At 37.9% G+C, this 13,838-nt stretch overlaps 1 protein-coding gene across 1 annotated transcript in view; it reads left to right on the forward strand.

The window, feature by feature from the left end:
* Ireb2 (iron-responsive element binding protein 2) overlaps positions 1-12,564 on the forward strand; it is a 46,355-nt gene extending 33,791 nt beyond the window's left edge. Inside the window, exons 14-22 of the mRNA XM_005393448.2 lie at positions 856-940; positions 1,753-1,909; positions 2,161-2,285; positions 4,118-4,222; positions 4,312-4,454; positions 7,622-7,769; positions 7,852-7,974; positions 9,582-9,767; positions 10,465-12,564. Coding sequence (XP_005393505.1) covers positions 856-940; positions 1,753-1,909; positions 2,161-2,285; positions 4,118-4,222; positions 4,312-4,454; positions 7,622-7,769; positions 7,852-7,974; positions 9,582-9,767; positions 10,465-10,575 — 1,183 coding nt within the window. The 3' untranslated portion in view covers positions 10,576-12,564. The remainder of the gene's footprint in view (positions 1-855; positions 941-1,752; positions 1,910-2,160; positions 2,286-4,117; positions 4,223-4,311; positions 4,455-7,621; positions 7,770-7,851; positions 7,975-9,581; positions 9,768-10,464) is intronic.
* The last annotated feature ends 1,274 nt before the right edge of the window (positions 12,565-13,838 follow it).

Below are 13,838 nucleotides of genomic sequence, written 5' to 3' on the forward strand. Positions count from 1 at the left end.
GAGACACACCAGGGCAAGGATAGAAAGAGTGGTGGTGCCGTTACACGGGATTCCCACATGTGATACGCAGTTCAAAAAAGAATAAACTCATAGCCTGCATTTAGTAACCAAGTGAATTGTCTTCACGGAGGGTTTGTGAGATTATTGGGTCTCTGACACGTTAGTGTTGTCCCTGAGTGTTGGAGAAAATGACTTTTCCATTTCTTATGTGATCAGAATAAAATTGATGCTAGTTGTGTTTTCAGTGTATGTTTTGAAATATTTTGCTTATATAAATTGTATTTTTTTCGTACATAAATTCTAGATTTTCTGCTTTTAGAGCAGTAACTGAGAGTAATTTAGGGAATTATGCTTGTGATACAACTTTAAGTTACACCACCGCAAAATTACTGTCAGGGATTCTTCTTAGATTGATTTGACTGCAAATTGAAAGATTTACTCCTATCAGAGCATGTAGTTGCCTCATTAGACCTCTGGTAAAATTGTTGTAGCCAGGTAATCTTGATGTTTTACAGTTTCAGCAAACTCTGAGGATGGAAGTAGTGATTTGTTTTTTTAAACATTATATTACTTTCCCACCAGGTAGTACTTGAGTTTTCTTTTGTACAGTGACAGGTGCTATTGACTTAACGGTAGAGCGTGAAATATCAATGTTTCTGAGAGGTTTGCTGCATTCAGCAAGAGGGCCATGCCCAAGAGCAACCTGATTGTTCAAAACACTGTAGAGTTAATGTATTGGTGAGGGTTACTCCTTGTACCATGATTATTGCTAGAGATAGAAATGCAAGATAAGCCTTGTCTTTTCATTACAAATGCAATGTGTTCTCTAGTCACGTTTCATGTTTTAAAATGCAGATTTGAAATCGTTGGCTATGGATGTTCAACATGTGTGGGCAATACAGCACCCTTATCAGAAGCAGTTTTAAATGCAGTAAAACAGGTAAAACATACCTGTGTGGGTTTTTTTAATTGTCCTTTTACTAAATTATTGAAAATATATTGATGTGTTTATATTTCTGTTGTCTCTACACCTGTTTGGAAGAGTAACCTGTGAATCTTAAAAGGATTCCAAGAATTTTTTTTTTTTTTTTTTTTTGGTGGTACTGGAAGGTTAAACCAGGGCTTTTTTGTACTGAGCCACATTCCCTAGTCCTATTTTATCTTTTTTATTTCTGTGAAAGGGTCTCGCTAAATTGCTAAGCTTTTCAGGCTAGGCTGGAAATTGCCAGTCTTTCTACCTAATCCTCCCAGAGTGCTAGGATTCCGGATGTTTGCCACCATGCCATTCTTCATTTCTAGATTTTTAAAATATGTCCTTGGTAATATGAAGACTTTTTAAGAGTTTCTTTGTAGGCTTTATAGTGATACATTTTTTGGTTGTCTTGCCTTCAGAACTGTAATATAGGGCTGGGGATTTAGCTCAGTGGCAAAAGTGCCTGGCATGTGCAAGGTCGTGAGTTCGGTTCCCGGTACCGGAGAAAAACCAAAAACCAAAAACCAAAAACCAAAAAAAAAAGAACTGTAATATAGCCAGGCATAGTGGTGCGCCGCTATAATCCCTGCACTCAGGAGGCTGAGGCAGGAGAATCGCTGCAAGTTCAAGGCCAGCCTGGGCTACAAAGTGAGTTCAAGGCCAGTCTGAACTGTGTAGTGAGACCCTGTCTCAGAAAGAAAGAAAGAAAAAGCTGTAACATATGATTGCTTTTATGATCGTCTTGAATTGAATGTATTTGTATGGTTATGTTTTTTCAGGGTGATTTGGTTACCTGTGGAGTTTTATCTGGAAACAAAAATTTTGAAGGTCGTCTTTGTGATTGTGTTCGTGCCAATTATCTTGCCTCTCCACCCTTAGTGGTGGCTTATGCCATAGCAGGCACAGTGAACATAGATTTCCAGACAGAACCTTTAGGTATGTTTTCCTGTGTGTGTGTGTATGTGCGCACATGTGCACTTTTCCTCCTAGAAGTTATTTTTTAAGTGTTTTTGAGATGATCCATTATTAAATTTGTATTACAAAATTTATAATGATGCATAATCATTGTTTTTTGTGTATGTCTGAAGAATATAAAATGTGCTGCAGATTATTCTTTAGCTGCTTAAGCTTGAAGCACCCTGTTGTTGAATTATTTATTACTTACCACATTAATATCTTTTAACCAGGTACTGATCCTACTGGCAAGAACATTTACCTACATGATATTTGGCCCACTAGAGAAGAAGTTCATCAGATAGAGGAAGAACATGTTGTAATATCCATGTTTAAAACACTAAAGGAGAAGATAGAAGTAAGGATCTTCTTTCTGTCTTTCTTTCTTTCTTTCTTTCTTTCTTTCTTTCTTTCTTTCTTTCTTTCTTAGCTTAGTAAAGCCGTAGTGTATTATATTTCATGCATCTTGCTTGCTGAATAGAACACAAATTTAAATTACATTAATTTGAATATGTAGTGTTTAATGAGTGATGGTCAGCTTGTATCTGGAATTGCTAGTTACAAAGAGAATGGGTTAGATACTGGAATTGATTCTACTTACTTACTGGAAATGCCTAGCCACCACTTATACTTGGCATCCTAAATGAGGGCACAGTTCACGGAAACAACTGGTTGTCACTCCCATTCACATGGCTCAGAATTCAAAAGAAACAAGTAGACAATGACATTGTGCTTTCGCTGATTCCCTAACCATCTCTTTGCTTCTCTAGAGTAAACTGTAATACCTTTTTAAAGCATATTTTTAGAGATACTTCCACACACATATGTGATACATATATACAGACTTTTATTTTAAAAAGTAATATAGCTGTGCATGGTGGCACACACCTATAATCCCAGCACTTGGGAGGCTGAGGCAGAAGGATCCTTGTGAGTTTGAGGCCAGCCTGAACTGCATAATGAGACGCTGTCTCAAAAAGACAAAAAAAAAAAAGAAAAGCAATATAAATGTGATGGCAGAAAAAGCAGTTACTTGACAAATCTTTGCTGAATCCATGAGCCAGGTGCTCTTCTAGGCGCTTCTTGGTTTGTTGCTTTGTTTTTATTTTGGGCACTGAGGATTGAACCCAGGGCCTTCACACTGTTACATCTGTGGCCCTTTTAATTTTCTGTTTTGAGACAGGGTTTTACTGAGTTGTCCAGGCTGGGCTTGAATTTGATCCTTCTGCTTCACCTTCCTAGAGTGCTGTGATTGTGGGCCTGCCCAGCTCATGTTAGATGTTTGATACACATCAATGCACAAAACAGAATTGTTATGGGGAGAAACTGTGACTTATAAGGAAAATAATTAGGTTAACTGCACATTTTGTTGGAAGTAATAAGATCTATAGAAAACAAAATTTGGGGGGAAAAAAATAAAGGAAAAATAAGTTTTGGTAATAAGGGTTAATTGTGCAAAATTTTGAGAGCAGATTGTAGTGGGTTGAATGAGCTCGCAGGTTGTCAGGAGGGAGTCTTTGTGGATGTGATGTCACTCAGGAATCAGCAATAAGGGTGTGTGGGACAGGACGCTGGGGGCGAAGACGGAGGTCCAGATGGCTAGGGATACCCGAGTCAGGCGAGAAGGGGAGCTGTGGGAAGATCACTCTGGTTTTATATTCAGGATACTGGAGGGGTAGTAAAGGGTGGGTTGGGAAGGCCAAATGAAGAGGTCACAAGCATGAGAGGTTTTGATGGAGTGGACCAGGGTAGTAGCAGTGGTGGTGATTAAGAAAGCAGTGAGATTTGGGTTGTAGTTGAAAGGCAGAACCAATAGGCAATGATGTGGGACAGATATATTTTTAAAAAGATGAAAGTTTTTCTTTGTGATAGTATTCCTGAAGATGACTAGCCTACCTCACAACATGTACAGAGATCTTTTAACATGCTGTAGCTTGGCTTTGTTTTGACTCTGTAAAGAAGTTTGTATGTTCCATTTGTATTGAAACTTAGCTTAGTGTTCCTAAAATCTGGTGAGCTAAAATTTATTTGTCCCAAAAAAGGCATGATTTTATAGAATGCACTATTTTAGCTTTGTAAATGGTAAGGGTTTTGTTTTTTTTTTATTTTCCAGTCTGTTTATAAGCCTCTCTCTCCTTTTATCTTTTTTTTTTTTTCTTTAAATTCATCAACAAAAACCATTATTCACAGATTGGAAATAAATGGTGGAATTCCTTAGAAGCACCAGACTCAGTTTTGTTTCCATGGGACTTAAAGTCTACTTACATCAGATGTCCTTCATTTTTTGATAAACTTGTAAGTAGTTTTAATGTTTGCCCTTATTAAGGTTATTGTAGACTGAAAAACCTTGTGAAGAGTTAAATGCTTTAACCTTTATTTTGTAGACCAAAGAGCCGGTTGCACTCCAGCCCATTGAAAATGCCCATGTCTTGCTACACTTGGGAGATTCTGTTACAACAGATCACATATCACCTGCTGGAAGCATCGCTAGGAGTAGTGCTGCAGCCAGATATTTAACAAACAGAGGGTATGTATATGTGTTTTTGAGGCAGTCTTGCTTTTCTAATTAAGAGTCTTCTGCTTCCGGTCATGTTGCTTTATCCAGTAAATAAATGCTATCTTAGATGCCGGATTGTTAGTATATAGATATTCGTTGTTGTACAGTTCTGTACATGTTGCTTGTAGAGCCTTAATGCCTTTTTTTGTACAGTATACCTTGTTTACATAGTACTGTAATTTTTGCTGATTATACCGTATAGTACAGTTTGTAGTTCGCTGTTATACATTATAGTACTGCATGGAAGAGTTACACAAATAAAAGCAAAGTCATCAAGTTGGAGTTTCCTTTGTTCTGAATATTGTAATGTGCATACTGTATTCAATTCCTCATTTAGCAACCAACTAGGTTAGAACCTAGTTGCAGGAACAAAACATGGTCATTAAATGAGGCATGTCTGTTGACTTGAGCCAGAACCTGAGCACCTACATTAGTCTTGTTTTGTAACTGTAGCAACTGAGGTTGCTATTTTATATTGAGCCTTACAGTCTAAACAGACAACTGATTAGAGACAAGGTTATTCTTTTTCAGTGCTACATTGTTGAAAAATCAGCTTTGATACACCAAATGAAGTCTAGTCACTGGGTTCTAACTAGCTTCTCATTCTTGGAATACAGTAAACCTGTATGTTATAGGCTATAAAATACTTGTAAGGCCATGTTTGATATGTATCAAAAATCAACTTCTTTTTTTTGTAAGCTGAAATTTTTTATTATTTGTATTTGTAAATCTTTGCAGTAAATAGTTAGGAGATAATACAGGTATACAACACATCTTAATTCTTTTTATTTCTCCTTCACTCCCAACTTCTGCTGTTTGAGCCTAAAATTTTATAACCACAATAAATCTGAACATAAATGCCATGTGTATAGGAGATATAAATCTAAAACTAGAAAGATTTTGTTTTATTTCTGTGTTCTATTGAACTGTTGTGATATAAGAGACACTGAAGGCAGAATTTGCATTACTGATGCTTGATTAGCTTTTGGGAGCTTGAACAATTCAAATGATTGAAGTTTTTCATTAAAAATATCTTATAAAATCAGGGCTATAGAATTTGGTTTAACATGAATAATATAGTATTACATAGCTTTTATTATAAAGTGGTTCAAGAATAAAATTTTCTCTCTCCTGATACCTTTTTGGTTATGATTTGTGTCAATTGTGACATAGCTCCCACAAAAGAAAACCAGTCACCACTTCTCTCAGATATACAATTTTTATGTTTATTGTTATTTCTTGAGCACATTTAGCCCAGTAATTATCAGTTAGAATTTTCTAAAAATAGAGTTACCCAGCCAAGGAGATAGCTCAGTGGCATAGCTCCTGCCTGGCAAGAGCAAGATCCTGAGTTCAATTTCTGGTACCAAAAAAAAAGATACCCAAATCCCCACCACTCCTGACCTAAAGAAGGAAGTTTAATTGTACAAGTTTAGAGTATTGTTGCCTCTGCCTGAAGACAAAATTAAAGGCTGGTAAAGATCAGTTTTTGATTATTGACACTTCTGTTCCATTGTTTCTTATCCCTAAGAAAAATAATTGATATATTTAACCTAGTGGGGATAAAGATCCTTAGCATGGAGGGTGGTTCCTGAATACCATTTCCAGTGCAGACTACTACTGCTGCTTAGAGAAAGGACTGAATCTAGATCTGGAACTGGGATGTCTAGATAACTTACGCCAAAATCAGAGGAGCCACCGGGTACCACCAAGTTCTGTCTGGAGGCTCATGAGCTGACTTGAATTTGTCACTGCTTGTAGACGGGACATATTGAGTATCGATAAGAATAGTCGTGGGATGGGCTTAAATGTAATAGATAACTTTAAATCCAGGGTTCATTTGGTACTAGAAGGAAAAAAGCAAAAGTGACTGTATTAGTTACCTTTCTTTCCAAGATGGTAGGGTGCCAGCTCATTATTTTGAAAGCTGGTAAGCAAATCAAATCTTTAACCAGCTTTTCTTGTATGGAATGTATGTCAGTTTAACCAAATCACCCATAAAGGAAAGTTTGTCTTTATAGAAGTTTTCCAGCCAGACGTGATGGCACATACCTATAACTCCAGCACTCAGGTGGCTGAGGCAGGAGGATTACCATGAGTTCTGGGCCAGCCTGGGCTACATGAGTGAGTTCAAAGCCAACCTGCACTGTATATTGAGACCCTGTCTCAAAAAAATTTATTCCAGCCAAAAAAATTAAGAGATATCATTGAATTAAGAGTATCAAGGGCCGGCAATATAGCTCTGTGGCACAAGTGCCTTCCTGGCAAGTGCAAGGTCCTGAGTTCAATTCCACGTACCCAAAAAAACCCATTTTAAGCCGGGCATAGTGGTGCACTCCTGTAATCCCAGCACTCGGGAGGCTGATACAGGAGGATCGTTGCAAGTTTGAGACCAGCCTGGGCTATAAAGTGGGCTCAAGACCAGCCTGGACTGCATAGTGAGATGCTGTCTCAAAAAGACCAAAAAAAAAAACAACATTCTCTCATGAAATAATAAATCTAGACAATGATAAGCAATCACTGCTAAAATTCCAGGAAATGACAATTGTATGGCATATGCCTTCCGGTGGAAATGCATACAAGTGCCAAACATTCTTGCCAAAAATGTAAAAACCTCAATCTTACTGAGTCACTGTATCTGGTATCTGGTTTACAGCAAGTAAGAAAACAGACCCTATTGAAAGATAGCATGGGGATGCAGTCAACACAACTGACCATACGCAAGTAAAACTAAAATAAATGCCCTAGCTGGGCATGGTGCCGCTCACCTGTAAGCCTAGCGCTCTAGGAGGCAGAGGCAGTAGACTGCAAGTTCAAGCCTAGTCTGGGAGACTCAGCCACTTGTTAAGACCCTGTCTCAAAAAATAATAATAATTTTTAAAGAGCTAGGGCCACAGCTCAGTGTAAAGATTATAGGTTCAACCTTTAGGAAACCTCCCCCCACCCCCAAGAAAATGTATAGGAAAATTAGGGACATTTGACTATTAACTGGCCAATGTTAAATAGGAAGTCTAAATTCTGGTTCAACTTAATCTAACAGTGTTGATTATAGAAGAAACAAAGCATCCATGAGTGTGTTGTAGTACTACATCATTTTCCACCCAGAATAAAGACTGATCTTCATAACTTACTTTTAGCCTTACCCCTCGTGAATTCAACTCTTATGGAGCCCGAAGAGGTAATGATGCAGTGATGACAAGAGGCACTTTTGCAAACATCAAGCTTGTTAATAAGTTCATTGGAAAGCCAGCTCCCAAAACAGTTCATTTTCCATCAGGACAGACGGTAAGGATGTGTATGAAGTATTCGAGCTGTTGCTCATTGGCTAGAAATTTATAATAAAAAATTTTCTGTGTTTTATCTACAGCTAGATGTATTTGAAGCTGCAGAGCTGTATCAAAAAGAAGGTATCCCACTGATTATTCTAGCAGGAAAGAAGTATGGTTCAGGAAATTCAAGAGACTGGGCTGCCAAAGGACCCTATTTACTGGTATGAATTCTTAACATTTATCTCAAGCTTAAAAGATATTTTAATGCTCCCTTTTATCAGTAGTAGCCTGTGGGAGTTTACTTGGATTTTTTTTGGATCTTGATTTTATGAGTGTTTAATTATCTTAGATGGTATTTTGTATTCATCTATTTTCATGTTAATACTCTGAATTTGTGTCAGCCTAGGTCTTTGCTTATGTGTGGAAGTCAGTCTGCTGGATGGAAAGAGGACTAGGTCTTAAACAATTTTTTTATTTCCTCTGTTTTGCTCCATTGAGGAGTTAAGAGACTCAGATGTCTTGGGTCAGGTTTCACCCCTCCCGCCCCCAGGTAGGACCTGGTGGTGCTGCTTCTCTTCAGGGTGTGCCTCGGCCTTGGCTGGACAGGCAGTCTACCATGGAGCCGCATCTGAGACAGGGATATGCACTGTATCATAGGGTCAACTCTTGTGAAGCTACCTAGCAGTGATCCTTGGCAGTCCACTCAGTTAGACATTAAGAATCTGAATGTGGGCTGGGTCCTGCCAGTTAGGGCCTCACTGTAGGTGATAGGGTAATGGGCCATTTTCCCCTTCATACACCTGTCTGTGATTATCTGCTTACATTTGCTTTGAGGCCATTTAGTTTCTTGAAAGAAGATGCACTCGGGGTGTCACCTCAGTCCCGATTTCTGATCTGGTGTTCTCAAAGCTACATTCTTGAGGCTTGTAAGGCACGCATGATGGTACCCAAGGGACGAGAACTGTTTCTTAGGTGGTACAAGGAAACCCTTCTCTTTGTATGTATGTAAAGTACAGATAAACAAATAGTGCATAAATAAACACATAGTGTGTAGATTAAAAGTTTGAAGGGATTGGTGAGGAAGGTGAGGTGATGAAAGAAAAAAAGTCCTTTGAAAGTCTAAAGTCCCACCTTAGGCAGTAGCAGAAAAGTTGAGAATCACAGGTCGAGAACCTCTCTAGTTCATTGTCTCCAGGGCACGAACATTGACTCTTCTGGCATAGAGGCTGAACTAAGGGTCTCGTTGCTCTATACAGGCTTTTGACTGGAACCCGCAGTGCTCTAAGAGATTGGAGGCTTTTCTGGGTTCTGCATTACATGTTGTCTCAGAACTTAACTGAAACCGCTCTCTAATTTCAGTTCATCATTCTGTAGGTTCCTGTTTGTGTTTACTAAATATTTACAGAATTTTTCTCATTCTGTTCATCCTGTGGCTGTGGATTTATATCTTCTTTTTCTTCAAGTATTACCTTAAGAGAAATTGGTGGTTAACATACATGCTGGACTGACTGTCAGTCACTTGGGGCAAAGCACCTGTCCCACGTAACCATCTCCTGTGTGTGGTTGACATGGCCAGCACTTGACCCTAGAGTGGCCAGGGCAGGGGAGAGGGGAGGAGACAGAACAACACAGGAAGCTCTTAAAAACACAGAAAAGTCATGTATAGAAGGATTCTGTAAATGTTGTTGATACAACATTGACCGTAGTATGGAATATTAGATAAAAAGTGTATACCTGAAAATCCAAAATAGGTGTTTTTCCTTTTAAAATGCTCAATAAATCAACTTTCAGAAATGATTAGAAGAAATAAAATACACATTTGTTGCAGGGTGTAAAAGCTGTTTTGGCTGAAAGTTATGAAAAAATACATAAAGATCATTTGATTGGAATCGGCATAGCTCCACTTCAGTTCCTTCCGGGAGAAAGTGCAGACATCCTGGGCCTCTCGGGCAGAGAGACGTTTTCTTTAACATTTCCTGAAGAATTGTCTCCTGGAATAACATTAAATATAAAGGTACCTCTAAAATTCTCACATGTGACTGTGCAGTCTTTGCTCAAAGAGATGGAATGTAAATTGACTTAAGACAATTGAAAGTGACATACTTACATTAGTTTTTAAAAGTTGTAGTTTGAGATGGCCTTGTTGCTTGTGTACTGTGACTTCGTTATGCACCTCGTGTTTTCTGAGGCAAAGTAAAATGAACTGCATGCTTAATCCAAAAGAGAAATATGGAGGGGGGTCTCGCCTTCTAATTGCATGCTTTCTCGTCTTGGTTTTCAGCTCTGTTTTAACCCAGATGTATACTCCAAAGAGCAGGCAAAAGCTGAGCATTCAGGGTTATAATGCGACTTTACAACTAAGGGGAAAAAAGGAAGAATGCCAGCCATGAGGTCCAATGAATAGTTAATGTAAAATGAATATGGATAGTGAGTAATAACTCACACATAAATCAAAATCTAAATCCTTTGAATGTTCTACGTAGTATAATATTTCTCATTTAAAATTAGAGATGAAAATACCTCTTTTTCTACTTAGCTTTCAGGTGGTTTTGAAACAACAGAAGGGTTTCAGGCAGTCAGAATTTATGAAATCAGAGCAAGGAACATTAGACAAAATATGTGACAATCTGTCATTGAATATGAACGCAGATATTTTAAGTAATACTTTGAAGATTTTTCCCCTCATGTGAGATGTTTTTATTTGTTTAAAGACAAGTACTGGAAAAGTATTCAGCGTGATTGCTTCATTTGAAAATGACGTGGAAATAACACTGTACAAGCACGGAGGATTATTAAACTTTGTGGCACGGAAATTCTCCTAGTATCTGCTAGCCATGGATCTTCAGAAACTCTTAACTTTGAAGCCTTCTGTGCTGGACTGGGAATCCTGGCATGGAGCTGCAGTGGTCCCAGTGCGCTCACCTCTGTCATCCGTGGATGTAAATGATTATGAATCACAGTAGTGACTGCAATGAAATCTTGATCTTAAATCATACACGAATGGTGCTATTAACATTGCTAAAATCAACGTGTGATGTGTGTTGTGGAAGAAACCTGTAAGTATGGGTGGGTAGGGATATTTTATCAGACCATTTTGTAAATAAAGGCAGAATTTGAACTTGTGTTGAAGATTCTTACATGAGTAACCTTGTTTGTTTAGTTTTGCACCTATAAAACTGTACTACTGTTTGTTGGTTTAAGAGTAGCAGATTGAAATATAAGAACCCAGATTAGACTTACAGTTGTGGAAGTTAGAATCTGATTTATAAATGGATTTTTAAGTATATCAATTCCTTTTCAGAATTGAGCTGGATACAGTTGGCATTCTTAGTCTGCCATAAAAGCCAGGTTTATCCGTAGTCTCATTCTAACTAAAGGGAGAGAACCTGCCCCAGATCACAATCATTCTGTGCAGTGCGGCCGAAGTTTCCTCCAAATCTGCATGTGGACCATTGCGGAATACAAGCAGTTCTGTGGCACATGTGTTAGCAATGAAAGGAGGGATGTCTATGATGCAGCACTTAAGTTTTTGGTAGTTTGCCACCGTACCCTGTGGCAAATCTCAGATACCATTTTATTAATTGGATTAGCTTTTTTTTGCCCATCTAATGTAATACTAGAACTTTTGTAACCTAATTTAGGTATCACCAACTGACATTCCACACTCAGCTTGTGGAAGCTAAAGAGAACTTGAATCATTAGATGGTAACCATATTTCTTTTAAATTATCCACCCTGACATATGGATCTTTACCCATAAGCATTTTTTAAATGTTGCTATTTGATTTCCTCTCATTTCGAATCATTGTTTTACCAAGTGTGTGATTCCATTAATTTTTTTATGGTTTATTTGGTTTAACCAAAACTGACCCATAAGTTAAATTGTTGCTGAGTGTCAGATGTTCTCAGTATGTTATGTGTTTCTATCATACTATTCAAAATGCTCATTTTGTCAAGACGTGGGAACTTATTACAGCAGGTTGGATAATTAATTTCAGAAGCTCCTGTACGTTTTTCAGTTAAGAAATTAAGCTTCCAGCAAAAGGTTAAGGTAATGTTTTTGTTTCTGTTTTACATGGAGATCTTCATATGACCTAGGTAAGGTTTTGCAGTTCAGAATTAGCTCACATTGCACAGAATAAAAAAGTGCTTATTTTAAGCTAAAATGCTGAAACTACCAAACCAGTGGGTAAAGACCTGAGAACTTTGCACATAATCAGTCGTAGTCTTTTTAAACCATTTTGTAAATATTTATTTAGACAATGAATTGGACTAGAATTTGACAGTAATTTCCTGTCTTTATTTAAATTTTTTATGAATGTTTTCTTTGGTCCTTTCAAATCATGTTGTGTCTTGATACATGCTGTATATCTGTCAGCGCATGTGTTTAATTTACATGAGTTTGTGATGGAGAATTTACAGATTGAATGTTAAAATACCTGTTACATGCTTTGAGGAAATGATAATTCCAGATTGTATGGGAAAGAAAAAACTGTTACTTTGAAAGTGTACTCTGTCGTCTGTGGACATCACACAAGCTGATCAAGAAGTGGTGATAAAGCTGTCTAGTGATGGCTTAAACGTGGACATTTACAAGTAAACCTGTATTCCAGGAACAAAATCGAGGTTCTTTTAATCTCTTGTTCATATACAATGAACTAGAAGCTTGTGAGTGTGGTTTTAAATTGTAGGGGAGAGTTGTAGGCTATGCCCCTGGGTGTGCATCTTGTAATTCTGCCTCTCGCCAAATGCTGCAGAATTGGCATTTGTTTTTCACCTCTTTGTTGACTGTATCTGGGTGATTTTTTGTTACCAAAAAAAAAAAAGTGTCATAAGCTGGGTATGGTGGCTCACACCTGTAATCCCAGCAGTCGGGAAGCTGAGGTTGAGGCAGGAGGATCACTGAGAGTTCCGAGACCAGCCTTGACTACGAAGTGAGTTCAAGGCCAGCCTGAAGTGCATAGTGAAACCCTGTCTCAGACTTAAAAAAAAAAAAAAAAAAAAAAAGTGTGATAGGCACACTACTCAAAAGCAAATCAGTGTTGTGAATGTACAGTACAATTTCAAAGGTCATTACCAACAGCAACATTTATTTTATGAAAAACCTGCTATATGACATTGCCATTTTCATACCTTTGAGTCCTGCTAGTCCTATTAAATGTCATACAGCCACTGAATTGCCTTTACTATTTATACCTTAAAAGTCCCAAGGTGACAGTTGTCATTATTTTCTGTCTTGTCCCCGTTGAGGACACTTGGGTGCAAGGGAGCAGAATTCCTTCAGCCACATTGCCTGGATTTTCCCTAGTGGTGGTTCTGAGAGCTGTAAAGCTACTAGCTGAGTCCAACTCATTGCTATTTGGGTATTCAGTGACAATGATGTATGCATCCTCTTCTCACTGATAAGTGGCAGGGTGAGAGAAATTTGACATTTTTTCTGTGGCTAAATTAAGAGACATTTCTTTGCTTTTAGTTTCAGGATAAAATGCTAAGCTACTTGGGGGATGACCCTGTCCAGTTTGACTTGGAATAAACAAGACAGTGGGAAAGGGGTTGACTTTAGCTTTTTCAGTGTTTTGGCTTTTTTGTTTTGTTTTTGTTTTTCCCTAACAGGTGACAGTGCTGATATTTTCTGTCAAACTTTACACATGGGGCTATGAAACTATATATCTCAATTAATTGCAAATCATTATTTAAAGCCAACAAAACAGTGTAACAGTTTTAAGTTCAATAATGTTAAGTATTGTATAGAAATATATTGGAGGCAAAGTCCAGTTGATGACAATGGTGTATATGTTACTGATGATGTAAATTATTTTTAATAAAGAAAATTGTATTATCACAGTTGGCTGTTGTTACATTTTTAGCAATGACTTAAAAATGACACAGGATGCCATCCCAAAATTTCTTATCAAATACATTATGTAAGTGTTCAGAGGTCACATTGTTGCCTGCGGCTGCCATGGAAACCCATAGTTCTCACCCTGTATGTCTACCTGCCCCTTTTCTACTCGAGGACTAATGAGAATGAACACATAAATATTTGTTGCCTGGCAATAAAGTTGAATTTCATTCAAGATAGTTCC

Source organism: Chinchilla lanigera, unplaced genomic scaffold, assembly GCF_000276665.1.
Source record: "Chinchilla lanigera isolate Chin_1 unplaced genomic scaffold, ChiLan1.0 scaffold00049, whole genome shotgun sequence".
In the NCBI taxonomy this organism is placed as follows: Eukaryota; Metazoa; Chordata; class Mammalia; order Rodentia; family Chinchillidae; genus Chinchilla; species Chinchilla lanigera.